At 39.7% G+C, this 27,986-nt stretch overlaps 2 protein-coding genes across 16 annotated transcripts in view; one reads left to right on the top strand and one right to left on the bottom strand.

Moving 5' to 3' along the window:
* Positions 1-297: 297 nt before the first annotated feature.
* On the top strand, positions 298-12,151 carry PSMD6 (proteasome 26S subunit, non-ATPase 6). 4 transcript variants are annotated; one of them, XM_055259976.2, is made up of 9 exons: positions 804-1,028; positions 1,502-1,660; positions 1,781-1,986; positions 4,882-5,027; positions 5,286-5,505; positions 5,615-5,723; positions 9,091-9,259; positions 11,709-11,786; positions 11,942-12,151. In XM_055259976.2, exons 1-9 carry the CDS (start codon positions 884-886, stop codon positions 12,036-12,038), a joined length of 1,329 nt encoding a protein of 442 aa, XP_055115951.1. In that variant the 5' UTR covers positions 804-883; the 3' UTR covers positions 12,039-12,151. The 4 variants fall into 4 exon arrangements, with proteins under 4 accessions (XP_055115953.2, XP_055115952.1, XP_055115951.1 ...); XM_055259978.2 differs by lacking the exons at positions 804-1,028; positions 1,502-1,660 and adding an exon at positions 298-499; XM_055259977.2 differs by lacking the exon at positions 1,502-1,660 and having other exon boundaries at positions 761-1,028.
* A 3,771-nt stretch (positions 12,152-15,922) lies between these two features.
* Positions 15,923-27,986, bottom strand: part of ATXN7 (ataxin 7) — a 144,288-nt gene continuing 132,224 nt past the window's right edge. For 8 of the 12 annotated variants that reach the window (XM_063630786.1, XM_063630784.1, XM_055259967.2 and 5 more), the window contains 3 exons: positions 26,398-27,376; positions 25,271-25,337; positions 15,923-23,517 (listed from right to left, as the gene is read on the bottom strand). In XM_063630786.1, the coding sequence (XP_063486856.1) occupies positions 23,408-23,517; positions 25,271-25,337; positions 26,398-27,376 (1,156 nt within the window). In that variant the 3' untranslated portion in view covers positions 15,923-23,407. The remainder of the gene's footprint in view (positions 23,518-25,270; positions 25,338-26,397; positions 27,377-27,986) is intronic. The other 4 variants (XM_055259972.2, XM_055259970.2, XM_055259971.2 and 1 more) reach the window with 1 other exon arrangement.

The following is a 27,986-nucleotide window of genomic DNA, read 5'->3' on the forward strand; positions in this document are numbered from 1 at the left end:
TTGCAGTGAGCCAACATTGTGCCACTGCACTCCAGCCTGGGTGACAGAGCAAGACTCCGTTTCAAAAAAAAAAAAAAAAAGGAATTTAATGTAACCATTACCACCTCTGAAGATCTGTAGCAATATGAACAAAAGGAGGCTGAAAATGCAGGCATGTAATGATTTAATTTATGTGTAAACAAAACGACGATGCTATTGTACTATGACGCAGAATCCTGGGTGCAGTCTTTTTTTCTTCTTAAAACTGCAGAAAGAATGTGGATTTAAACAAAAAAAAAAAAAAAAAAAAAAAAAAAAAAAGAATGTGGATTTTAGAGTTCTAGATAGGGCTTTTCATTTAGGCCTTGCAGCATGGCTGTTACATGACCTTGGTTGGTCAGTTTCCCTAACCTCTTTGTGCCTCAGTTGTCTTACCTACTAAATAGGCTAATAGTACTACCTCGCAGCATGAAGATGATTTTAATAAGATGAATGAAGAGTAACGACTCGACAAACTATGGTGATTGTTTTTATTGATGCCATTACTACACTTCCAGTTTTCAAAAAATTTTAAGCTCCCATCAGTTACAAACGGAAAGTAAAATAGCTAAAAAGGGAGTGAGAAACAGATTCAAGAAATTGTGCTTTTGAGTTGGGCTGCACCCACTCTGGGACTCCGCGAGGGTCCTTGAGGGTGGAAAAGCCCCGTGACTACACTGGCGCGCAGGCGCCCAGGCCGAGCGAGGCGTTCCCGGAGGTGTCCAGCAGAGGACGCTGCCGGCGGAGACGGGACCGGAAGCCGGGCCGGAGGCGGCCGGGCGTATTCGCCGACTCCTCCCGCTTCCGCTGCCGCAGCCGGTCGGAACCAAGTTGTCTCCTGTCAGCCGCTGTCCCCATCGCCGCGATGCCGCTGGAGAACCTGGAGGAGGAGGGTCTGCCCAAGAACCCCGACTTGCGCATCGCGCAGCTGCGCTTCCTGCTCAGCCTGCCCGAGCACCGTGGAGACGCTGCCGTGCGCGACGAGCTGATGGCGGCCGTCCGAGATAACAGTGAGGCTCGCACGAGCGCCGAGTCAGCGGCCTAGGCCTGGGCCGTCCCCGCGTTCCGGAGCCTGCGGGGCCTTTTTTTTGATGGAGCTCCAGATCCCTCTGACGGGGTCTCCAAGACCAGGCCTGGCTTCTCCGGCCCTTAGGGTTTTGCTTTGGTTTGGGGATACCCTGGGGGACGTCGACTTATCTCAGACGGGTCTGCATCTCTCTGTGCCGCCTTCCCCTGTAAGGGCAGCTTGGAGGAGAATCGTGAGGCATTAATATTTACCCCTGTGCTAGGCACAGCGTAAAGGCCCCGTGACTTACTGTCACTGGGGACTGCTCCCGGGCGCGGGGTATTCCGGTAGGAGAGTTCAGCTTGCCCGTGGAAGGGAAATTTGGGTTCGGTTTTTTTGGCCCTTCTATAGTGAATGTGAATGTTTGAACATATGTATGTGAGTATGTGTGTATAAACCGTCTTTCCCTGTTCGAAGACTTTTGGAACAGAATCCGGCAAGAGCAAACCGAGGATTGCCCTCCCTCTAGCCCTAGTAGAGGTTGGCAGTGCCAGAATTGGCCCTCACGCAAACCTCCCACCAGCATACGTTTATGTTTTGCCAAGCCGATTATTAAGCCCCATCGCATGCCTTCCTGTTAGTGGGGAAGAGACTGGTGGATGACTTGTGGCGGGGCGGGGGTTGAAATACGTGGGCAGACTTTGGCTTGAGGGCACAAGTGTCCCCACTCACACATCCCTCTTTTTTGCCTGTTAGACATGGCTCCTTACTATGAAGCCTTGTGCAAATCCCTCGACTGGCAGATAGACGTGGACCTACTCAATAAAATGAGGAAGGCAAATGAAGACGAGTTGAAGCGTTTGGATGAGGAGCTGGAAGATGCAGAGAAGAATCTAGGAGAGAGCGAAATTCGCGATGCAATGATGGCAAAGGCCGAGTACCTCTGCCGGATAGGTGACAAAGTGAGTAGAGATGATTTTTCCTCTCTGTAGTTAGTATAGGCTAAAATTGGAGACTATTCCAGATAGTCGTTTCTCGTTAAAAAAATTAACTTCGTTTTAGAAAAAGTATAAAGGTAATCATGCTTACTTGTACTAGTGAATCAATGTAAAGACGAAAAAGTTGTCTCCATGAAATGCCTTGTCATTTCCCCAAACAGCAGCTAGGGCTGTATTCTTCCCCATTTCACCCCATGCCAATAAAAACGTAAGTGTGTATCTAGAGAGTTTTATTTACTGCTTTTACAAAATTGGGATCATTTTCAGCAGTTTTCTCACTTGGTTGGGAAGCACTGGTTCTGGTGTCTTTAGTACCTTACACGAGTAATACTTAGCAGAAACTAAGAAACAGTATAGTAAATGCTGAAGTTCTGTTGATCTGTCTTTACTTTGTACCTGCCCAGGGATAGGCTTTTCAGTCCTTTTATTGTGCATTTATATAAACTTTTTGGTAATTTTTTTTTTTTTTTTTTTTTTTTTTGAGACAGAGTTTTGCTCTTGCCACCCAGGCTGGAGTGCAATGGAGTGATCTTGGCTCCCTGCAGCCTCCATCTCCTGGGTTCAATCGATTCTCTTCCCTCAGCCTCCCGAGTAACTGAGATTACAGGCGTGTGCCACCACACCCAGCTAATTTTTTTGTATTAGTAGAGACCGGGTTTCAACATGTTGGCTAGGCTAGTCTCGAACTCTTGACCTCAGGTGATGCACCTGGCTCGGCCTCCGAAAGTGCTGGGATTATGGGCGTGAGCCACTGCACCCGGTCATAAAATCTTTTTTATATAAAACTTTATATATAAAAGAATATAAATGCTCAATAAAAGAACCAATTTTTAAAAAAATTAATACTTGCAGAAATTTTTCATTCTACAGCATTTTTTTTTTTTATGAACATGGGATCATAGTGTATTAGTGTAGTCCTGTTTGCCCTTTTCATTCAGCATTATGTTTAAGAGGTCTTTTCCATGCCAACATACATAAATCTGGCTCATCCTGGTTAACTGCTGCCAAATGTTCCACTGCAGAGCTAGCTCTGGCATAGTTTATTTGACTGTTCAGCTGTTGTTGGACGTATGTGTTATTTTCATCTGTTTTTGCTTTAGCAAACTGCTGCTGTAAAAACGTGCTTATGTATGTCTCTGTGTATGTATGCTAGTGTTTCTCTAGGGTATAGTATATGAAACAAAATTGCTGGGACAATGAACAATTTCTTTTTTTTTTCTTTTTTTAAAATGTGTGGCCAGTTGTTCTGCGTAACAGCCAGCTTACTCCACCATCAGGGCACCAGAGGGGTACTCACCATTACTGGATCTTTGAAATTTAATTGAGTAACTGTGTAATAGTGGTTAAGAAAATGGGCTTTGAATGTTTTTAATTTTAAATTATCTGCCTGGAAGTATTTAGGTATAGAATGACATGGTGCCAATATAAAAAATAAAAATAGTGTGAGCTCTGGAATCAGATTGCCTGGGTTCTATTTTCAACCTCGGTAATTATGATTTATGAAACCCTCAGTTTTCCCATGTGTAAAATAGGAGTACTGATAGTTTTTACTTAATGCGAATTAAGGATAGGAAAAAGCTTAGACTGGTACCTAGCACATAGTAAGTGCCTAAATGTTGTTTTGTAATGTGTATCTAAAACGAGGTTTTTTTCTCTTTTCTAGTTGTAAACTTAAGACGTGGTCATTGTAAAAATTTGGAAAATACAGAAAAGTTTAGAATTAGCTAGTGGTTTCCATTTACTTTTAAGCTGTATGTTTGTGGCTTGGTTTTAAAGACTAATATATTACATATGAATGAGAAACTTCAAACTTTTGATTCAGGTTTTGAAGAATTTCAACAAGGACATGCTTGAATCAGTATCAGGAAGTTGTAAAATGTTCTTATATTTCCTCTGTATTTATTAAATATTCTTCCAAAATGAACAACTTTTCCCCTCCTATTTACTCTCCTTTTATATTTTATTTATTTTATTTAGTATTACTAAATACTTAATGGACTCAGTGGGCTTTTATTATTCACTGTTTACCACTGATGAGAGTCTTTATTCTTTATGGTGCTAAGTTTGTTGCAAATTTGTTAGCAGAGGCTCCTTCAAGACACTGTCTTTGTCCTTTTGACATATCTCATTAGTCTTATTTTCTGATAAAACAAAATGTCACAGGTTCACCTGTTATTTTCACTCTAATAAACCTAGAATTATCTATTTTTCCTAGGATCCCTGGTTCCTTTTAGTGGGGGATAGTATTTAAAAACCAAGATCTGAGTGCTAGGTGTATCCATTGCTGTATTCCCAGTCCCTTATAAATTTGTGAAATATAACTAATAATTACATGAGACAAACCAGGCAGACACATACTGAAAACTGCCAAGTATGAATAAATTATTTTATTCATATTCAAAGCAAAGGAAACATCCCACAATGCTTTGAGAGAAAATTACATATTTACAAATTTAGTCGTATTCTAATAGCGACTAAGATACAATTTCCAAAACCCTTCAGATGATACAAGTTATTTTGAAATAGTGTATTGTGATTATTAAAGAGAGAAAACATTGAATATACAGAACAAAGACAAATACTTAACAATTGTGAATGTTTTTCTTAAATTGTTTTCCAGAATCTAAGTATATGCTTGAGCATTTCTTATGTATTTTTTATACTTTATACAGGTAGAGAAAGTAGAATAATAAACCCTTATGTACTTACCACCCAGCTTCAACAATTAACAGTTAATGGCCATCTTGTACCTCTACTCCTACCTCTTCCCTCAACCTTTGAAGAAAATCCCAGACAGCTCATAGCTTTTTTTGGAAACTTGTAGCCTTTTCTCACCTATTGCCTTGGCTTTCTTGACAGGAGGGAGCTCTGACAGCTTTTCGCAAGACATATGACAAAACTGTGGCCCTGGGTCACCGATTGGATATTGTATTCTATCTGCTTAGGATTGGCTTATTTTACATGGATAATGATCTCATCACACGAAACACAGAAAAGGCCAAAAGGTACTTTCTAACAGTGGGATTATATTCTCTCTAAATTATGATGCTATAAATGAGAAGTTGATATAAGAAACTGCCTGTTTTGTTTACAGCTAGTAAGTTTGGTCAAATAATTGATGTACTTATTTAGTAAAATATTTTAAATATTTCCTTTTCGTTCAAGTTGTTACAAGTTGTTTTCTCATTTCAAATAACAGAAAATTTTTTAAAACGTGGCCTTGTCTGTTTCCAGACTATGATCTTACTGTCTTTATTTCACAGCTTAATAGAAGAAGGAGGAGACTGGGACAGGAGAAACCGCCTAAAAGTGTATCAGGGTCTTTATTGTGTGGCTATTCGTGATTTCAAACAGGCAGCCGAACTCTTCCTTGACACTGTTTCAACATTTACATCCTATGAACTCATGGATTATAAAACATTTGTGACTTATACTGTCTATGTCAGTATGATTGCCTTAGAAAGACCAGATCTCAGGGAAAAGGTAATGACCAAACTTTAATACTCAAATTTAAAGACTTGTTTTTTTGTTTAAATACACAAATCATTAAAATGTACATTTTGTTTTTGTATATGTTTTTTAAAATACCTAGGTCATTAAAGGAGCAGAGATTCTTGAAGTGTTGCACAGTCTTCCAGCAGTTCGGCAGTATCTGTTTTCACTCTATGAATGCCGTTACTCTGTTTTCTTCCAATCATTAGGTAAGGATAGAGTTGGTGTTTTTGATTATCTGTCTTCATCTTACTCCTGCTCCTGTGTGCAAATAACCTAAGACGATTTTTCACCTGTCTGAGAAATGTAGTGTGTAGGTAGCTGCATATCTTTGATCAGTATTCCTAATGTGCCCAGTTTTGTTTAGAAGGGTCATCAGATTGTGGCCTGCTGTATGGCCCAGGAGGTAAGAATGATTTTTACATTTTTAAAGTGTTGTTTAAAAAAGGAGGATGTGACAGAGAGCTATGTAGCTTGCAAAGCCTAAAAATACTTACTCTCTAGTCCTTTGCTGAGGATATTTGCCAGACCCCTGGTTAAGAGTCTTAGTGGGGTGTAAGGCAAAAGTGAGCAAATGGTTATAAGTATTGAGCTTCATGGGGCCAGAAGTGAGGGAATTCTGAATGTGATTTGGGGTAGAGATTAATTGAACCTTGAATTCAGCAATGGCTTATTCTGTATCAGTAGCTAAATAGCTAAATCTCTGTGCTGATTTGCAAATCATTTTCAAGGGCTATGGGTTAAGAAAATAATCTGTTGAACATAATTGTATTCTTTCAAAGCTAGTTTGTAGTGATCCTGCCTACACACATTTGCTTGCTTTTCCCTCTTGTCCCCATTCTTTCCTGGCTATTTGGTTTCCTAATAATGACCACAAACTATTAAGATGATAGAAGAATTAGCTTGCATCAGGTTGACCCAGGGGTCTTTCCCAAAACTTAAAATTTCACATTGATATGTTTTCTTGTTTATGCTGCAAATTTCAGAAGGTGTTTGGTTAAATAGATAGCATTGGGGAAAAGTGGGAATAGACGGTTCCAAATGACGATTGTTAATGTTTTTGCAGTGGGTTGTGGCCCAGTGTTTTTGGATGCTTTCTCCATGCATACAAATTGGGCTGCTTTATGAGAATTCATAGTACTTACCTCAGGTAATGTAGAACAGGTTTCCCCAGCATGATGAGTTACTCACTTGGCCTTATCTTCTCATACATACACACAAAGTCATGTTGCTTTTGCACATAAGGTTACATTGTAGAATTGCTCTTTTCCCTTTTTTATGCTTGAGGTCTCCTGGTCATCACTCAACTCAAATATGGACCCCTTCCCTGCTTCCTTCAGTCAGAAGAAATCTCTTACTTCTCTGCATTCCTGGGTTCTTATTGTATGCCCCCTCCTTTAAAAAAACTGAGGAATAAATCATGTACCATAAAATTACCTAAAGTGTACAATTCAGTGCTTTTTCGTATATTGGCAAGGTTTTGCAAATATTAATAATTCCAGAACATCTTGATCACCCCAAAAGGAAACCAATACCCATTAGCAGTCACTCCCTATTACTCCTTTCCCCCAGCCCCTGGCAACCACTGATCTACTTTATGTCTATACGAATTTGCCTATTCTGGACATATCATCTAAGTGCAGTCATAAAATACATGGCTTTTTGTGCCTGGCTTCTTTCACTTTATAATGTTCCCACATTCATCCATGTTGTAGCATGTATCAGTACTTCCTTTTGTTTTATAGCCAAATGGTAGTCTGTTGTATGTATATACTACATTTTATTTATCCTTCATTAGTTCATAGATTTTTGGGCTGATTGCACTTTTTGGCTACTATCAGTAATGCTATAATGAAGATTTGTGTACAGCTTTTTCTGTGGACATATGGAGTGGAATGGCTGCATCTTAATGGTAACCCTCTGATAAACTTTTTGAGGAACTACCAGTTTTCCAAAGCAGGTGCCCGCACCATTTGACATTCCCATCAGCAGTGTGTGAGGGTTCCAGTGTTCCCACATCCAGTACTTATTATTTTCTGTCTTTTTGATTATAGGTATCTTTGTGAGTGTGAAATGATATCTCATTGTAATTTTGATTTGTTTCTCTCTCATGACTAGTTTCGTTGAGCATCTTTTCATATACTTACTGGCCGTGTGCCCCACTTGCGAAAACTTAGCACACTGTTTTGTGATAATTTCCTAGTTTGCCTCCTTTGCTAATTAGAATTTCTGGGAGCAGACCTTAGGCTTTTTTTTTTAATCTTCATAATGACCCCGACAGCAGGACAGCACTTGGTACTAATGTGCTCTAAACTAATTCAGTTGGAAAAGGAAGTAGTATCCTTTTCTGGATAATACCTGACTATATTTAGAAATCAAAGATAAACTGAGAAAGTAAAAGGTTTTGTATCTCACCTCACCCCCAAATCCATACACACATTGACTCACATACAAAATTTCTCCTGAGACAATGATTTTAATATTTTGTTTTATATCCTTCTAGACCTTTCATTCATTTATTTATTTATCACAAACATAAGTATACTCTAGAGTCTCTTTTCTTGCTCGCCTTCGATATACCTGTTGCTGTCTTCCTGCTTGCATTCTGAGTCTGGCATCCTTTCTGTTCCTGGGCTTCACCATGCTTTTCCTGCCTTCAGACTTCTGTATCATTTACATTGCCCTGTGCTTAGCCAGCCCCTCAGAGAGGTATTCCCTGTCCACTCCAATCCAGTGGAGGGCTTCCTAATCACTCTATCATGTTACTTTTATTTTCTTCACAGGATTTATCTTGTGTATTTGTTCATCTGTCTCTGCCCTTTGAAAATTTAGTTTTTGTGGCAGCAAGGGTCTTGTCTTTTGGTTCACTGCCATATAACTATCTAGAGTAGTGATATACAGGAGTTATTCAGTAAAATAATTTATATTTGTGTGGATTGCTCATTAATACTCTACGTACATTTTACCGTCTGACTTCCAAAGATCTCTTCTGGATTAAGGCCATTAACTCATTGTTATAAATAAATTTTCTAGTTTATCATTTGTCTTCAAACCTTGTTCATAGTGTTTTGTTACGCAGTCTGTTTACATGAACAAATAAACAGGAAATAGTCATCAGTCTTTGCTTTCTTCTGAGTTTTGTTGCTTTTTGAAAATGTCTGATTTATACCTTTTTTCTGGTCTGTATAAATCGTTTTTCACTGTACCTGCTGTTTCTCTGTTAGAATTGTTTAAAAAATGAATTTTACTTTATTTTACTTAAGGCATAAGTAGTTCTCCGTGGTTAAAATATTAGTATGTGAACTTTGTCATCTGTGAACAAGTTCCTTTAGAAGCTGAGCTCTTTCTGAGAGTGATGTCAAATAGCCACCTGTTACTTAAAGACGATGTTTGCATACCTGGCCCCTCCTTTAGCACTGCTGTTGCTGCCGTTTGTTGATGACATGACGTGGAAAGGCAGTGAGAAATTTGATACTTGTTTATCTATCTGTTGGACTCAACTAGTGTTGCTTTAGTTTTTAATCTTTTTATCTGAAAAGGAGAGTCTGTTATAATTTGTCATTTTATTCATTGCAGCGGTTGTGGAACAGGAAATGAAAAAGGACTGGCTTTTTGCCCCTCATTATCGATACTATGTAAGAGAAATGAGAATTCATGCATACAGTCAGCTGCTGGAATCATATAGGTCATTAACCCTTGGCTATATGGCAGAAGCGTTTGGTGTTGGTGTGGAATTCATTGATCAGTAAGTTTGAATAATACCATATTAATTGAAGTTTTAAAGTTGCCTTTTAAAATATGTGAACTTGTACAGCTTTTTACTTGTTTACATTGGTTCCCTCAATCTTAACGGGGAGGGGTGAGGTTGTTTTCTCAATATTATCAGAACATTCATATCCTGTTGCCTCTGACTTCCTCATGTCTGCCCCTTGCATTAACAGATGGGAAAATGAGTTGTAGTGAGGCTAAGTGATTTGTTAAAGGTCATCAGACCAGTTGTTACCAAAAGTTGTCTTCTGTTACTTCTTTATAGACCACACTGCAGCTACAGTAATGACTCTTAGATCTGATATTTTACAGTTGGTCATATTCCCTCTGATAATTCCTTCCAGTTTTTAGGTTGCTGCTGCAATTCTGGTCAAATTGGTTGTTAAATGTGGGACTTTTAGTACTTGCATCAGTGATTGAACAAATACTTAATGAGCCATTCATTACTGTATGTTTGGTACTGTTTTACAGCTCCCTCTTCACAGACTTTCATTGTAGTAGTAGGGAAGAGATGGCAAGGAAGCAAATAAATATAAAATAAATTATATAAAATATATATATTTTATATATAAAATATATTTTATATATATTTTATATATAAAATAAATATAAAAGGTGAAATGAACTTATGGAGATGAGAAAATGCTATCCTTACATATGGCATGCTTGAGGAGGTGAGGTTTGCTCTGAGATTTGAATTGAGAGGAGTCAGCCATATGGAGTCCTTCTGCATGCAGAAAAGGGAATAGAAAAGGCTAAGGCTTTGAGCCAGGAATAAGCTTGGATGTTTGTTGTAGGAACAGAAAATGTCAGTGTGGCTCCAGCATAGTTGGGGGAGCGGTAGGAGATTGTGAGGATAATACATGGAGAGTTAGGCAGGTGATGATTTGTGTAGGGCTTTGTAGGTCATGGAATGGAGCTTGAGTTTTAAGTTTGATAGGGAGCTGTTGGAAGATTTTGAGCCCAAGTTACATGGTCCTATGCCGTGTCTTATATAGAGTAAGGTGGCAGGGAGACCAGTTGTGCCGTTTAGTAGCTTTTGGAGAAGATGTTAACGTGGCGTGGACGAGGGTAGTGAGAGTAGAGTTGGGGAGGAGACAGACATACACAATATGGGATGTCCGGATGGTATCTAGATCAGTGGCTCCCACATGTAGGTGTTTTTAAATGTTGATGGTGTTTTCAATGGTCCGCAGTGGAATCTTTAAATGAAGATGCATTTCTTTTAAATAAGACCATTCTCTTTTTAGTATTTTTGAAATTTCAAACATCCATAAAATTGTAAAGAATTGTACAGTACATTTTTACATATTTGCTTGTTATAATCTATACATTTTATGTTTTTTAAACACTTCAAAGTAGGTTTCAGACACCAACACATTTTTTAAATGATCCTTACCAAAATGGAAGGCTGGTATCCCAAGGTTTTGTTCCATTTCTGAATTCTAGTCTGTGCAATTGAAGTCTGGTGACCTCTCTAAGAGGGTTGTTCATTAGGGTGCTGGCTGGGCAGTATGAGTGTGTTTTTCATGAGTCAGTGGAAGGAGTGGCTTGTTGTGAGCAGTGCCTGAGAAAAAGGGCTTGGCTTTGCTTCTTTTTCCAGCTCTGTGGCCTTGGTCAGGTTACGTCTCTTCAGTATTTTAACTGTAATATGGAGATAAAGCCTTCATTAGGGGCACACACCGCAGTATTCCTTAAGTCATCTTGATGACAAGTGAATGCAAGGCAACTGGTACCTTTCAGGTAGTAGTTGAATTCAGGTAGTATTTGAATTGTTCAGTTTTTTTTTTTCCTTCATGTTCTAAGACCAGCTTGAGAGGCAAAGTTTGTACCACTGAGCTCTAGTTGTTTGTTGTTACCTAAATACCTAAGAATTTTAAATCTGGGTTGTCATGGATTCTTTGTTCTTTTTTTCTCCCTTAAAAAGTTAAATTTTAGATGAAATCCCCTTTTTTAAAATGGGCAAAGCAATAATTCTACATCATTTCTCCCCTTCCACTTGTTTAGACTAAGATATGTTAGAGAGGGAAAGATTGCTGTTGACGTGTTTACCCATGGGCTGTGTTCCATAGTTTTGTTTTAGGTCTTTTGTTTGAAATAGTTTACTGTTTTATCAGTTTTGGTCCCTAATTTTTCCTAACCTACAGTTTTTCTCTGAGTACATATGGTTTCATTGTTTGATCTACTTTCTCTCTGAATATGACTTTCTCTCTGAATATGAACTTCTAGGATCATGCTTATTCTAGTAGATGATGACCTAAAGCCTGCAATACACCAGGGACTACCTCAACTACTGTATATTGCAATAACAAGCTTGAAGGGAAGCTAAATGTTACAAATTTAAGACTATTTTAATGCAGTTTGCATTTTTCTAAGAATTTTCTATAAAGCTAATTCTGTTATTTTTTTTTTTTTCTCTAAATTAGGGAACTGTCCAGGTTTATTGCTGCTGGGAGACTACACTGCAAAATAGACAAAGTGAATGAAATAGTAGAAACCAACAGGTACTCTCATTTTGTGTATCATTTGTTACACTGCTCGGAATAAGGGGCATTCCTAAATCTTAAGTAAGTGCCTTAAATTTTAAAAGTAGGTCAACTATTGTCATGGAATAACGTGACTGGTAAATAATTCATTTTTTTCTTGAATTTATTTATAGACCTGATAGCAAGAACTGGCAGTACCAAGAAACTATCAAGAAAGGAGATCTGCTACTAAACAGAGTTCAAAAACTTTCCAGAGTAATTAATATGTAAAGCCATGTAACAAAAGATTTGCTTTAGAGATAATTATTTGGAATTTTTATAGCTTACTTCACAATGTGCCCAGGTCAACTGTATAAAATAAATACTGCATTGTTGTTTCTTTCCATTTATTTTTTTCTTAAACACATAGGCCTTCTAGAATGGGGTCCACTTACATTAAAATAATGTCACTTGAATTATTCATTAATGAAAATCTGGTTTATAGCATAACGTTGCAGCTGGGTTCAGCTAGGTTCAGATCCTGACTGCCTCATCAGTAAAATATGGATGATGACACAGCCCATTATCGCTTACCTTTAACCGGGTTCAGCTAGGTTCAGATCCTGACTGCCTCATCAGTAAAATATGGATGGTGACACAGCCCATTATCGCTTACCTTTAAATCTCTTACCTTTAAGCTTCCCGATTTTAGGAATAAGAGTACATACTATATAGTGGCCTACAATTAAACAGTGTCTCCCACTTAGTAGACAAAAGATAGAAGATAAAGAAAATAAGCTTTCCGGCAGTAAGTTACCCTTTTTTAGGAAGCTGACATAACCTGGATTACAGAATCTACCAAGGCTTATCTCAGTTTTCTAAAACCTTATACATAAGTAAGTATTGGCAAACTGAATCTTTTTTCCAAAAGTAGGACCATAGTAATTAATAATAGCAGCGAGGAAGACAAAGTTGTTCCCCTGTTTGTTTGAAACAGTTTATAACTAACTTTATTAGTTTTATCAGTTTTATTCAGTGTGTCAGAATAAGTGCTATAAGAAGTATAAAACCAGATAGATAGATAGAGATACAGGGTATAGGCTCTCTTCTGGGGTGCTGTGGAAGGCTTCTATGGTAAGGTGACATTTAAGTGAAAAGGAGGGAGAGCCCGTGAACATATGGAGGGAAGAAAGACAGGGAAAGTCACTGGCAATTTTAAGTGCGGATTTGGCTTACCTTTTAAGTCTCACTTATGGCATTTGGTGGCATGGATTGTACAGGCAGCTGGATTTGCTAAAAGATTTAGAATGGGGTGAGGAGGATGAGGGGGAGAAAATTTGTCAGAGGAGAACCTAGGCTTTTTGGCTTAAGTGAAAGACAGCTAGTGACCTTAATGAGCAGTTTTGGTAGAGGTGAGTTCAGAAGAGAATGGGAAATGGCATTTTACTGTAAAAGGCAGGGGAAGGAAAGAGTTTTGAGTTTTTTTGTTTTAAAGAACATTTACTGATGGGAATGATCCCTGTTAACATATTAGTAGAAAAAAACACATGATCTCATTTGATTGAAAATAATTTGATACAATTCAACATTTCTTCATGATAAAAACTCTTCAGTAGACTAGACTATGAATAATAGGTTGGGAAATCAAAGCCCTATCACAAGGTAATTAATGGCAAAATATTAGAAGGTAATTAATGGCAAAATATAGAGACAGCAGCTCTCATCGCTGGAAGAAGAGCCATTGGTTATATGCCAAGGAAAGCAATGTGGCCAGAGCTCTGTTTTGAAAGGAGTTTCCTGTAGGCACTATATGGTGGAGGGGAGGCTTTTAAAATGCGGAATATGCCTAAAGTATTTGAGAATATCCACCTATGAATTTCTAAAAATGCTTATCTAGAAAACATATTTCTTGAAGGAAAACACCTCAGCTTTTTGGTTTTCTACAGAAAACCAAAGCTAGTCAGGAATGCAAAGGTGGCTTCTGAATGCTACAAAGTTGCAGTTGGTCACCCACAGGCTGCAACTGACACACCCTAAATACTTTTCCAAGAAAAAAATTTATAGTTACCACATAAAAGTTGACAGTTTAAAAACCACATATCTAGCTTCTCTGGAAAAAGGATAGATGAGGCTAACTCTGGACTCAGGCTCCAATAAGCTGAGCAACAAGCATAGCGTGTTTTCCAGTGTGCCCCAGTCCACCCAGTCTGTTCATATATACTGCCTGTCTGCCTGGCCCCTGCTGGCATTTGAGTTTGTTATCCCTGCATTACCCCCAATATTGTACGTGAGGTTGATGATTAACAGCCTCCTGTGTTAATCAACTAAGACAGGGGTGTCCAATCTTTGGGTTTCCTTGGGCCACACTGGAAGAATTGTCTTGGGTGACACAAAATACACTAAGGATAGTTGATGAGCTCAAAACAAAACACCACATAATGTTTTAAGAAAATTTACAAATGTGTGTTGGGCCACATTCAAAGCTGTTGTGGGCTCTGGGTTGGACAAGCTTGAGCTAGGAGAAACTATCCAAAGAATTTTTTTTTTTTTTTTTTTTTTTTTTTGAGACGGAGTCTCGCTCTTTCACCCAGGCTGGAGTGCAGTGGCGCGATCTCGGCTCACTGCAAGCTCCGTCTCCCGGGTTCACGCCATTCTCCTGTCTCAGCCTCTCCGAGTAGCTGGGACTACAGGCGCCCGCCACCACGCCCGGCTAATTTTTTGTATTTTTAGTAGAGACGGGGTTTCACCGTGGTCTCGATCTCCTGACCTTGCCATCCGCCCGCCTCGGCCTCCCAAAGTGCTGGGATTACAAGCGTGAGCCACCGCGCCCGGCCCCAAAGAATTCTTAACCTTCATCCTGTCTCTAGTAGCTTTAACTGATACAGCTTGTTTTCTGCTTTTATTCAAGAAGGGTACTTCACAATATGAAAATAAGGTTATGAAATGATGCTAAAACAGTTATACATAGTTCCTTTTTCATGTTGGTAAATGTTTTCTTTTGAAGTTGGAAACAATCTTATTTTTAACCCTGGTTTCAGTCAAAATTAACTATCCTAGTGTGAAATGATATCACCAGAATAAACTATCTTTTGTGATTATTTTTAAAGCAAAAATGCCAGTTTCTCTTACCTCAGTAAAATCTGATTTTATAGCAAATCTATCCAGTAAGAGATAAATATTTTAAAGCTATGTCAAATTATGGTAATCTATTTCCTGTATTAGAAATAACAGCTTTAGGTCAATTTTTAAGTTATTAAGTAACAGTGTCTCTTAGGACAGAAACAGTCTAAAAACCACTTTTGTTAAGCACCCAACTTTTACCTGCCCCAGATGGCTAGAAGGATGCCTACAACTTGATCACTAAGCATGCAATACTCAATACACTTAGGATTTTGTGACTGAACACATTTGGTCTTTTATTACCTGACCAAACATTAACTGATAAAAGGCTACTAATCATTAGCAAATCATTTCTGTAATTTCATATTCTGAATTAGTCCTTGGTGCTGCTGTTAACCTAATGTTGTTAAGAAGATGAACAGCTGACAGTTGAAATATCTGCCCCCATGATTATGGGGAAAAAGGGTGGAGGGAACTATGATAATCCCTGGCCTTCCCAATGCTACATAAACTTGTAGTTGCTGGTAACAAACCTGTGGCCTCCACGGTGGCAATGGGGGAGTGAGGTAAAATCCCCATCTGGATAACATGAAAAGCTCTGATCATCACTAGTTTTGGTTTCAAAGCTATAGAGCCACAGATTTGCATTATGCTTGTGTTTCTGAAGGAATACAAAGGCTATCAGGAATTTGTAGCAGTCTGATCCAGGCCATTTTAACCTTGACATACATGGTCAAAGGGTATAACCTTTTTTTTTTTTTTTTTTCATTTAAAAATCTCTTATAGTGGCATAACTTTCCCTGTACAAATTGGGTTTAAGAAACAAAAGGGACAATTTGCTAATCAATGATGAGCCTTTAATCCAACCATTATATATCCCCTTTCCATCCTGAGATCCCTTGAAGCGACCATTTAGTTAAGACTACCAACAGGTGACACCCTGACAACCTTACCAACCTTGCCTTTTAGACGTGACCAGAGACCTGTGCTTTTCCAAAGTACTGTTATACGTGTAATTAGTGTAGTATCAATGTGGGGAAACTCTTACCTTTGGATTTTGAGGACTCTGCTTTTCTTGAAAGCCTCTGGGTTAGAGGCTGTTTATTCATGTGCACCTCAGGAACTTGGGGCCAAGATGAAGTTCACCGTTTCCTAGTCCTTTGCTTGTTCTCCTGGCCGTTATGTTTCCACCTTCATTCAAAATGCCTTCTGTTTGAAGCTGCTTATAACCCACCAACACCATCAACTCACTGTGCTCACTGTCCTCAATCACACATCTCCAAGTCACTCTCCCCTCTTCATGCAGATCATCCCAGAACCACGCAACCCTAACTAATTTGAAATGGACAACCTATACAACACCCTTGACTTCACAGTTCCTCAGCCTGAATTCCAGTGCTCTTTTCCTCCATGCTGCTTCTGTCCACTGCCATGGTTTCCACCCAGGAATCACAAGCACCTCTGGCCAGTTCTGCTTTTGAAAATAATATTGGAATTCCAATTCCTCTGGCCAGTTCTGCTTTTGAAAATAATACTGGAATTCCAATTCCTCCATTCCCTGTCCTATTTCTAAAAGTGCTGCATCACTTTGGTAACTCTGGCCCTTGGATCTCACTTTTATTGGCCATATGGAATTAAATGTGGAGTTTGCTCTGTGACCCTGAACAAATCAATTGTCTAATCATAGAAAAAGTTACCTGGAAGGAGATTCCTAAGACCTAACAAGAAGGCAATTCCAATCAAACCAATGTCTTAAGAGCACCTGCACAGATTCTAGTGGTGGGCTTCTAGTTCTCTTCCCTGAATACCCAATTCAGACCATCATCAATTACTCAGCCACATCTTCACTCATACTCTTAATTCTTTGGCAATCTCCCTGCTCAAGTTCTAACTTTTCCACCCACCCAATACATGCTGTTCCAATTATCCTGGAGAAAACAGCAGGATAATAGGTAGATGCATAATGGAATCGACTCAAAACATCTAACCCTGTAAACCATCTCAATGCCTTCCCTTACCTCTCTTTTTACTCTAGTGCTCTTCTCCATTTGTCTTCACAAAAAGAGTCTTCTCCAAGGTTTTATCCTGGGTTTTCTCTCTGGGCCATGGAGGATGGGCTTCAGGTTTTTGATATCCTGGAAGCGGAATATACAAATGTGGTGTGCCTGTGCCTCGGTCAGACAGGATCCATAACTTCATGTGATTCCTGGAGCCTGAGGAGGAGAAAAATTAAGAATCACTGTTCTGGCAGACATGAATTACCCTGGATCTGCCACCTATTCATTGTGGGACCTTAAGCAAGACACCTTCTTAGGAGTTCCAATCAGTATGATTGGAATCAAAATACCTGCCCTATGAGGGCTTAGTAAAAGAGAGGATGTATACAAAATGCTTGGCACAGTATCTGGCATATTAACTGCTTAACTAGAGAAGTATTATTTTAACATAATAGCCAAATCGAATAGCTACTTAATTTTCCCAGGTAAACTCATCTACCCTTACGACCTCATTGATCATCTAAAAAGTGAAAGACAACTCTCCATCTTTATTTTCCAGCCCAAACCTCCCTCCTAAGGTCCATGCAGCCTGTACAGCCAGCTGGGCACTAAACCAGAATTTCCCACCAGCAGCTCAAATCTATCGTTACGTCTTTTTCCTTCTCTGTTGCCATATCGCACATTTCACTTAAAGCTCAACTGGTTTGGCCAAGCTAGAAACCTAAAGTCTTCTTAGACTCACTCTTCCCTTTAATGTTGAACAGAATTAGACCTCAAGGCTTGTTGGTTCACTTTTTAAAGATTTCTGAAATCAGTATCAGTTATCCTCACAGTCAGCCTTCATTTGGAAACTTAATAGCTCTTACCTGGATTACAACAGCTTTGTAACTTACTTTTGTCCCGAGGTTCTCACCTGTTGATTCTTCTTCCATTGTTATTGAAGGGCCATAGATGGCAGAGATGTTTTTTTGACAAAGTATTAAATTATAAGTGATTCTCCCCTTCCCCCTGGAGACTTTTTCTTTGGCTGATAGCCTCACTCTCCCTTACCTCCTAAGAGATATTCTGGTCCATGGGTTTTGGATGTAGAAAATCAGGATAACAAGTGCCAAGAATTACAGCCTTACAAGGTGAAAGACTACTTTAATTAACTTCCATTAACAACAGGAGCAAGAACTTCTTACGAGAAAGAGGAGAATATGAAAGGAATGAGAAGGGAGAAGAACTTAGACTTGATTTAGGGGAGTGCTTTTTGTTAGGACTGGGGACAGGGGCAGGTAAAGACAGATCTTTGAGGCAAAAGAGAGTGAGAATGCAAGAGATGGGGAAAGAGACTTAAGTGCTCCTTTGCGTTTCCACAGTTTTCAGTACAGATTTGAATGGCTTTGACTTTTGGCAGCTGCACAGTGCGCTAAGACTGGACCATGAAATATCTCTGGGCTCTGACAGTTACATTTGGGTTAATCTAAGCCTGATCCCATGTGTTCCTGGATGAGAAGCCCCATGACATTCAAAGTCCTTGACAGTCTGACACCAGCTTCTCTAACCCTATAAGGCTCTTCCATCCAGCAAACTTCTGCAGAATTATTCTCTATGCCTCACATCTTCATACCCATGCTCGACGCATTCGCTCTCTCTGCCTAGAATCTTACTCTTGTCTGCCTTTCTGCCTGGTGAAATCCCACATACGCCAAGATCCAACACTGCTAAACCCCTTTCCTTGAGTTGGGATCATCTTGTTATGCAGGACCGGGATACCTGCAAGGGAATGGAATTAAAAAGGGTAAGAGATTGAGCAGTTGAACCTTTTCTTGGGAGGTTTGAGGACGGCCATAGTGAAAGGATTTACCTACAGAGAGCACCTCATGATTAGATTTGTGGAAAGTACTGAGTGGGTGGTTGACTTAAGTAAGGAGGGAATGGGAAGTCCATAGAGCAGTAGGAACTGAAGCCAACATGACTCTTTCATATCAGGTATGGACATTCTTGCTAACATACAAAGCAGTTGCTCCTCTTAAGCAACAAAAATAATTTATCAGAATGATTTATTTGCAAACAGTAAAAATGTCTGGATTTCTAGAGGTAAATGATTATGCTGTATTCCAAACAATACTAAAATGCACTTGTATTGCCAGTAAGGGAGGTATGTAAAAGAAAGGAAGAGATTAGACCAGGTCTGGATAAAAAGCTTATCTTAAACCAAAACTACATGTCATCAAATTTGCACCTAAGTACAAACAGAATGTGTTTCTCAATCCATCAACTCCCTCGTTTCCTTCACAAACATGCAAGGCCAGAATACAGTAATGTTCACTGTTTACACAGTTACTAATTTATCCAAAGCAAAGCTTTGTGCCCCCAGATGGAAACATCCCCATGCCTTACAAGTATTTAGCTTATATAAGAGGAAGGCTAAATTGAAGGGGCTTCACAAGGGTGTTCAATGCCAAAAGTGATGAAAAGTCAGAGTAGACTGAAAGGGTTTAGTATCACGAGGCAGAAACATGTAAAATATTTCATGCAGCCAACCTTATTTATTGAGAAGTCCTAATTTTATTGCCCGTTTAGTAACATGTTTGTTCCACAAGCTAATTTCTTATAAAGCAAAGCACAACCTTTTCTTATAAATAGTATAAATTATTTTATTTACAGAAACTTGTTACAAAACAAATAGACTATATATTTCTTCTCTTTTAAATATCCAAAGTAATTTTCTATCCCTTGACATTTGTTCATGTTCTATACAGCAGCCAACACAAAGTCCAGCTGAGATGCTCTTGATTATGTGTACAAATTATGAAACTATTCACACGTTTTTAACACAGGAGATTGCTTTTATAACCAAGCTCAAAAAAAAAAAGAAAACAAAAAAAAAGCAAAATGCTTTCAAGGCCCTACATTCACACTGACAGTATGTAGTGCTCATTTAAATTATCTGAAAATGTAAAATGTTTTGCACAAAATGTAAAAATGATTATTTTCTGCTAAACAAACTTTTAACAATATTTTTTCAAAGCCCAATCCCCCCAAACCCCCTGGACAGAATGAGCGACATTAAGAAATTCCTTGGCAACAGAACTCTTGCAGGAAGACAGCTGCCTTTATAAGTTACATTTTTTCAAATTATCCATTTTTTTCAATGTTCTCAGAGGTACTTCTTTGTATTATATTTTTGGAATACAAAATATTTTAAATATTTTAAATTGTATTTCATGAGTGAATAACAAAACGGACACATCGTGTAAGTTGCTGGCTGACAAAAAGATCTGTAACCCTTGGTGCCACCAGGCTATCCATCACCAACTGAATTACTATGAACCAAGAGGTCTTAATTTTAAAATACCTTATAAAATTACCAGCATTGGTAGTTTTCAACTCCTCCCCTAAAATTTTAGAAACAATATTTAGGTGGAAAAAGCAAACTCCAAAAGTTCAACTGAACATTCAAGTCTTTTTAAAGAGATTCTGTCTAAGCTTAAAACTAGTTTCAGGCACTTTCAGTTTTTTCCATTAGTTTTAAACCACATCACATACTAACATACATGTGCTCAGAGGATACACACACACACAGGCGCGCACACACGCAATCACATACTCTCACACATAAAATACTAACAAAAGAAAAGCAGTGTGTCACTTAGTTACATGTAGTCTATCGGGCAACCAGGCAACCAGGAAGAAGCAATGCCCACTTCATCTGTATGAATCCACTCCCGAGACACTAAAAGGGACAAAGACTTTTCACAGAACAGAGGCATCCCTTAAAACTGTAAAGGAGGCAGGTTCTAGAACTATTGGCTTGGCAGTGAACCACTTCAAATTATAAAAAGGTATTTACTTTTATTAATTAATAAATAAATACTAGATGATCTCAATTGTACCAAAACAGGATATCAGAAAAAAAGACCTGTGCAAAAATACATATTTAAATATGTACAATTCATTTTTAACAAAATATGTCTTCTGAAATAGGGATACTTCCATATTTATAATAGAACAAGAAATTCCAAAATAAAGATACAAAAGTAGGTTTTGTATAATTCTTTGTTCATCATTGCAGCACTTTTTTTCTTTTTGTAGGTTAAGAAAACTGCAGGAGTTGTCATGAAATTCTATTGGAAAGAATATAAAAATTATCTTGGTTTTAAATTGATACCAAAGTCTGTCTAGAAACAACCCAACCACTGCAAATTTGGTTTTTGCAAGTTAATTTAATTCAAAAAAAAAAATACTTGTACTCCCGTGTTTTAAATGGTCTTAATTATTCATCATCATAAAAAGTAGTGTAGGAGAAAATAAAATATTTGAACAACAGTCTAAAATTTAATAGCACTGTTTAGAATAGGTCTGTTTGTGGCAGGCAGAATCCGAAATGGCTAATTTCCTAATCCCGATGCTCTGTGTATTACCGGGAGACATAATGAAATTCAATTAAAACCTCAGTCTAAGAAATCAAATGTTCAATACTTGCTAATCTAAATATCTACATTAGTCTGAATCAACTTGTTATCGTGGATCCTATTCACATCTTTCGGAACAACATGATCTGTTTGTAAATTCCATTGCTAAAGGCAACTTTATTTATAACCATCAAGTCCTCTTGGCTCTGAAAATAAATTCTACCCATACCCCATTGCACTTGTCACCAAGGAATCAACTAGGTATGTTCTGATTCCCTCTCACCTCCTCTCTCTTCCCCGACTGGGATGGAAACCAGACTGATTTCTCCCAACTATACCAAACTGGCCCATCCATGCCCTCTCCTTACTAAGCTCTCCTGTAGTATCATTTTAAAAACATTTACTGATTGATTGCATAATAATTGAACAAGACACTGTTCTCTCCTTCCTTTAAAAAAAATCAGTATTTTACATCAATTTATAGCTAAAGTATCTGCATAAAGTTTTTGTTTTCTTACATAATAAGAATAATTCTGTAGCAATTCACATTATTAGGCTGGTAACCAAGTTTATTCATTCTACCTGTTGTTGACTTGAAATTCCCTGAAACTGAAGTTTGAAACCCAAGAATTGTAGGAAAAAAAGAAGGTACTGACTGGCTCTCATCAGGCCCTGGCCAGGGCAATGATCAGCGCCTTGGAAATTTTACCCTGTGTTCGGCAACTTTGTGTGTTCTTCTAAGCAACAGTGCCTGGTTCTCGTGTCAGGAGCCTGTAGTGATGGAAGCACCCATTTAAAGGCTCCGGCTCATCCCCGAATTCAATGACACCTTCTCCAAGCAATGCTGTTTTAACATATTAATTTCTTTAGGGGTGGGGGGTGGGGTACTAGAAAAAATATCCTAGAGGGCTCCAAAACTCTCAGGAAGATGGCTGGTATAATCCCAAGAAAGGAGGATGTGTGTCAGGGCAATCCTATACACGCATCACAGAAGACCTTCAGGTCACGACTTACATGTTCTCCAACTCCCTTCCCTTCGTGTCTGCTCTCGTCCCCAGCCACATCCAAATAAACATCTGGAGTGGCATGAAGGGGAGTGCATACAAAAACACACAATGCCAGAAGTGCTTGAAGCGGAAATCTACACTTAGTCCCAGGACAGTATCCAAAGAGGAAAACAAGGGTAATGCAGAGAGTGCCTTGGAAACATTTAAGTGTATCTAATAATGTCACTTTAAAAGGTGACTTTTAAAAATAGACCAGGTAGGACAACCAACCCAATCTGCCATACTGTTTACTATGAAAACTTAAAGGATTAAGAAAATTTCATCTCTTTGGAAATCTTGAAAAAAGTTTTTTCTCCCTATAGTGATTTTAACTTCCTCACTCCCACCCTCCCCCAACCCAATTTGGCCTTCCTTTCTCAAAACTAGCTTGCATTTTCTTTCTTCTTAAAAAAAAAAAAAAAAAAAAAAAAAAAATCACACAGAATTGCTTTTGTATCATGAAAAGTAAGCCTCCAAAATGATTTATACTTGCTGTCTGGGCATCAACAATTTCAAACCAGTTTGTAAGTTAGAAACTTCTAACAGCTTCTTTTCCCAAAGTACTCTCAAAAGGCTGGGCTATTTTGTTATGGTGCCTTGGGCTGACATCTGTATTTCATTCCTGGAACATTGCTATCAAAATCTAAAGCCTAATTCCCTTCCTCAGAGGGTTGCTCGGGATGCAGCCCTCTGCTCTCTGGAAGGTTTCTGGTCTCCAGTTAAGGTGCCTAACTGCTGGAGAGTGACCTACAGATGACAGTGTTAAAAAAAAAAAATGGTAGTAAAAGGAAGGAGGGAGAAAGGTCTACAGTAACGTTCTTGCCAAAACATTCTTTTGCCCAGCCAATCTACTTGAAGAGTGGCTCCGTGATATACTGCAAGTTAAAAAACAAAACAAAAACGAAAACTTCTCACAGATTGGTAGCAAGCAGTCCAGACCACTTTAACACTGATAAAAGCAATTCGGTGGCTGAACTTGATCCAGTGTCCTTTATGAGTACTCACTGCTAGAGACATAGCTTCAGGGAAATCCTCGTTAAAACAACAGCCCGGCAGGTTTCTACCCTTGAGGCCCACAGGAGGTTGGGAAAACAGACTCAAAGGCATCGTGGAGTCCAGAGTGCTGAGTGGAGGTGTAACTTGTCCTCAAAAGTGTCCGCATTATTCCTCCCCGTGCTATTTTCAGCTGTCAGGGACGTGCCTTTGGCTTTCAAAAAAGAGGGGGTGGGGAAATAATGAAAAGGTAAGTAAGCGTTTGTACACTGCACTCTATTGATTCTAAACAAGAATATTCCAAAGGCTGCATGCTACTAAAGTCTCCATTGACTGACAGACACCAGGAACAGTCAGCTATAGATTTTGGTCTTAGCTTTCAAATGCCTTCACTACTGGCACAAGATTCACTTCTAGCCAACTGGCTAGAAGAAATGCAGGCCTGGGTTTCTAACTTAGAGAAAAGGCTCTTATGTTTGCCTGTTGGTTTTATTTACTGATTTTGTGTCCTTGAAGGTATTCCAGTGATTTTGTGTCCTTGAAGGTATTCCAGGTTGTTAACTGAGAAGGGAACAAGGTCAAGTACTAGCACACACAGGTGTGACAGTTCGCACTCAAGGCAGTGCCCATGCTGGGGAGGAGGAAACTGGCATTCACACTGGGCTTTTACATCTTTGGTAGCAGAGGCCATGAACAGACTCTTGGGGGTGCCTACCCAACCCCATCATCTCCTAGGCTTCCCAGCATGTCCCACTCTTCATCCCCTTGTTTAGAAAACTTCAACTAGCCCAGTTATTTTTGTTTTAAAGGCAGCTCCACAAGGAACAGCAAGTAGAGGTCCCTACTTTTGTAACTGCAGCATTCTTATAAAGCATTTTGGGGTCACAAGTCCCTTTGAGATTCTTATGAAAGCTATACAATAAATGAACAAAGACATAAAAATGTGCAATACTTCTTGGGGTTCAATGATCCTTTGATCTCTAAGCAAGCAGCCCTGCTCCTGCCCCAGGATTTGTGTAGCATAATAAAAAGTATTCCTCTGCACAGAGAAAATCTCTCTGAAACACAAACTTAAGTGGAAACTGATTTTAAGGAAAAAGCCCAAAGTTAGGCTGTCTGCGTTGTTCTAGTAAGACACAGTGGCACTACATGGTAAAAATCAAAGGTGGTAAAATGGCAGGTCATGAGCCAAAGATGGCCCACAGATACATAGGCTATACCAGATTTAAGAAGAGAAAAAAAAGCATGTGTGTGTGTGTGTGTGTGTGTGTATATATATATATACACACACACATACACACACACACACACACACACATCTCGACTAAATTTCACATGCAAGTCCAGATCTGCAGCCTCTCTTTAAAACTGGTAACAAATGTTTGGAAGCAGCCGCTCCATGTCCCCCGATTTCTAGTAGGCACTGTCAATCTCTGCTGTGCCCCACCTGGCCCCCTTCTGTCCTTTTTGTTACCTGTGGGCATTAAGATCTACACTCCTGTCTAAATGAAGACAGTGTGCTCCCTAATACAGATGTGAGATGGACATTACAGCACAATGGAATGCCCCTCCCGTGGGGATCATGTCTCTCTCAAAGACGGTGTGTTGAAGAATGAGTACACCATGTCTTCTGTGTTTATATTGGACTGTTATGCTTATAAACTGTAATGAGTAACTACAAACCAAGAAGGAAAAGCACACTTCTCATTTGTCCAGGAATCCCATGATCAGAATGCCAAACAACATATAATAACCCATAATGTATGCAGCTAGTTAAATTCAAATATTCTCCCCATACCTTTGGCATTGGGTGTTAATTCACCCAAATATTAGAGGAAAATTATATCACACTAAGAAAATACTAAGAAACTTCTTGGTATTTTCTGAAAAAGTCCTAACCTGGCTGGCATTTGAGTTAAGTTCTGAAGATGAGGAAGGGGAAAAAAAACCATGAAAAAGAGCCTCACATTTTAAGTCAGGGCTCTGGGGTGATGTTGCTGAAATTCCTGTTCGTAAGCAAGGTGAGGAGATATCCTGATGAATAAAATAACAAGATGAGAGATGAGCTGGAAGTTAGAGCAAAGGAAGCTGGAAGAAACAGCTACAGGTGAGGTCAGTAACAGGCAGAAGAGCTGGGACGAGACAAAAATACAGCCTAAGAGAGAAAGTCATGGTTAATTATGAATCCCACAACCACTTAGCCACTTCTCTACTGATGGGTTCATATGCAGACTTCTTTTTACTATGAGCTTGGAATGAGACTTCAGTCTTCTGCTATGCCCATACTGAATCCTGTTTTCCTGCCTCCCTCAAAAACGGGAAGAGAAAATATGGGGTGAGATTTAACCAAAATATCTGAAATTGTTTTGAGAGGGAAAAATAATAATTTTTTTTTTTTTTTTTTTTTGAGACATAGTCTCATAGGCTGGATGGAGTGCAGTGGTGCGATCTTGGCTCACTGCAACCTCCGTCTCCTGTGTTCAAGCAATTCTCCTGCCTCTGCCTCCTGAGTGGCTGGGATTACAGGCGTGCACCACCACACCCAGCTAATTTTTGTATTTTTAGTAGAGACGGGGGTTTTACCATGTTGGCCAGGCTGGTCTTGAACTCCTGACCTCAAGTGATCCACCTGCTTCAGCTTCCCAAAGTGCTGGGATTACAGGCGTGAGCTGCTGCGCCCAGCCTCATTTTAAATCTTAAATTACCCCTTTCTAGATCAGTTTGATTTTAGCGCAGCTTTCCTCAGTAGAACATACTAAAGAACCACTATCCAGGAAACGATGCCTGCTTCCTTCCTTAAAGCCTCGAATGGCACACACTTCACAGCATTGGGATAACACATTACTGGCTATTTCATAAAGGGATGCCCCTCCAATTACGATTTTGCTGTCATGCCCGATGCTGGCAGAAGTGCCTGTTTTACCTTCATATGGCTGTGAACTTTTTTTTTTTTTTTTTTTTAAAAAGACACCATGAAGCTGAATATCTGTTTACAAACAAACCAACCAACCCAGCCAAACACATTTCTGAGCTGGCAAAAGATCTTAAGGAGAAGAAATGGGCATTCCCATGGGGCTCACAGTCCATTTCCTACCTGATGAAGGAGGGAATTGTTCATCAGTCCTTGTGCCCCTGGGATGGCGCCCGTGTGTTTCATGTGGACGTTGTTCATGGCTGGCACTTTGGCAACCTTTGTGGGTTTGCTGCTGCTGTTGTTGATGCTGCTCGAGCTGGGTGAGCACTTTCTTTTCTTTCCTATGAGTTTGTCTAGAGGAGTGTGTGAGTGGGAAAAACTGCCGTGGGAGTTGACAGGCAGTTCATTGGACTGGTGAATGAATGGCCCAAGAGAAAGAGTAGAATCACTGCTGTTCACCATCACACTCATCCTCTTGATAGATTCAGCGGGGCTCCCGGTGGGGGGGCCCCTCCCTGACTGGTCATGCCGGACGTTCACCGCATTTGCTTTATTCATCACACAGTTGAGGCCGATGCTATGGGAAGATGTTACCGTTGAGGGGTAGGGAGGACCAGAGTGAGCCACACAGTTTTTCCTAAAAGACTCCATGGAATGAGAAGAAGAGGAGGAGGAGGAAGAGGAGGAGGAAGAGTGAACCAACAGTGGGGAACTGTTTTTGCGTTTCTTTCCTGAGCCGCCACTGGTACTGCTGCTGGCATTTTGACAGTTAGTGCTGTTACCAGAAGACTCCTTGGGCCTCAAAGATTTGCTGGATTTCAATTTCTGAGGTTTCCTGGACATAGGGGAGGAAGGAACCGAGGAAAGGCCAGAGGGCGTGGAAGGGGATGAGGATGAAGAGGACACTTGTCTGGACTGCATACTGCACACAGGATCCATCGCCCCTGAGGCAGCAGGCTGTGCATTTAGTGTGGTTCCATGAGCTGGTACCGATTTGCTATTGGGGGAGATGCAGGTAGATGAGAGCAGGACTGGGGATGTAGAGACGGTGGCTGCTGCCAGATAGCTGACTCCACATTGTGATGTCGGCACAGAGTTTGTCCGGTGAGGAATACGTGTGGAGATGGGTGAGGTGGTACTGGGCACTAGTGGGATTTTCCTGAAAAAAAACGAGAGGACAGTGAATAACACTGACCACAGCCATTCACAGAGACTTTCAGATGGCACCACCCTCTTTGTTTATGACACAGAGAAACCATCCACATCAAAGCAATCACTGAACTACAAAGCCAATCCTGTCACCTTTCTCCTTCAAATTCTTTAATGCCTTCCTGGGGCTCTTACAGTAACTGTGTGCAACTCCCCCCTGCTATTGCCCCAGCCTCTAGCTCCACCTCCCACCCCCAACGCCCCCATTCCCTGCTTCCAGCCACTGTACTTCCTTATATTCTGAGAAAATGCCATGACCCAATACCCCAACTTCTGCTCAACCTTTAAGTGTCGGATTGCTAATCACCAAATCCTCTGCAGAGAGAGTCATCCCCAGCTTAATTACCATTGTAGTCCTAGTGTTCAGCACAGTGCAGGAAATACAGAAGGCAGTGAATAAATGTTGAGAGAAGTCAGGAACGAAAGAGAGAAAAGGAAAGGTGCAGCTAATTAACAGCAACTGCTAGGTCATAACTATTGGCCTGAACAAGGGAATAAAGTCCCACAGTATCAAGGGATATTCAGCATGGTGTTGTAACAATGGATTCTGTTAAGACTGT

Source organism: Symphalangus syndactylus, chromosome 21 (genome assembly GCF_028878055.3).
Source record: "Symphalangus syndactylus isolate Jambi chromosome 21, NHGRI_mSymSyn1-v2.1_pri, whole genome shotgun sequence".
NCBI classification, from domain to species: Eukaryota; Metazoa; Chordata; class Mammalia; order Primates; family Hylobatidae; genus Symphalangus; species Symphalangus syndactylus.

Coding starts and splice junctions, on each gene's coding strand:
- PSMD6 (XM_055259976.2), top strand. CDS start 884: ATGCCGCTGGAGAACCTGGAGGAGGAGGGTCTGCCCAAGAACCCCGAC. Junction 9,260..11,708: donor GGTGTGGAATTCATTGATCA/GTAAGTTTGAAT, acceptor TCTCTAAATTAG/GGAACTGTCCAGGTTTATTG. Junction 11,787..11,941: donor GAAATAGTAGAAACCAACAG/GTACTCTCATTT, acceptor ATTTATTTATAG/ACCTGATAGCAAGAACTGGC.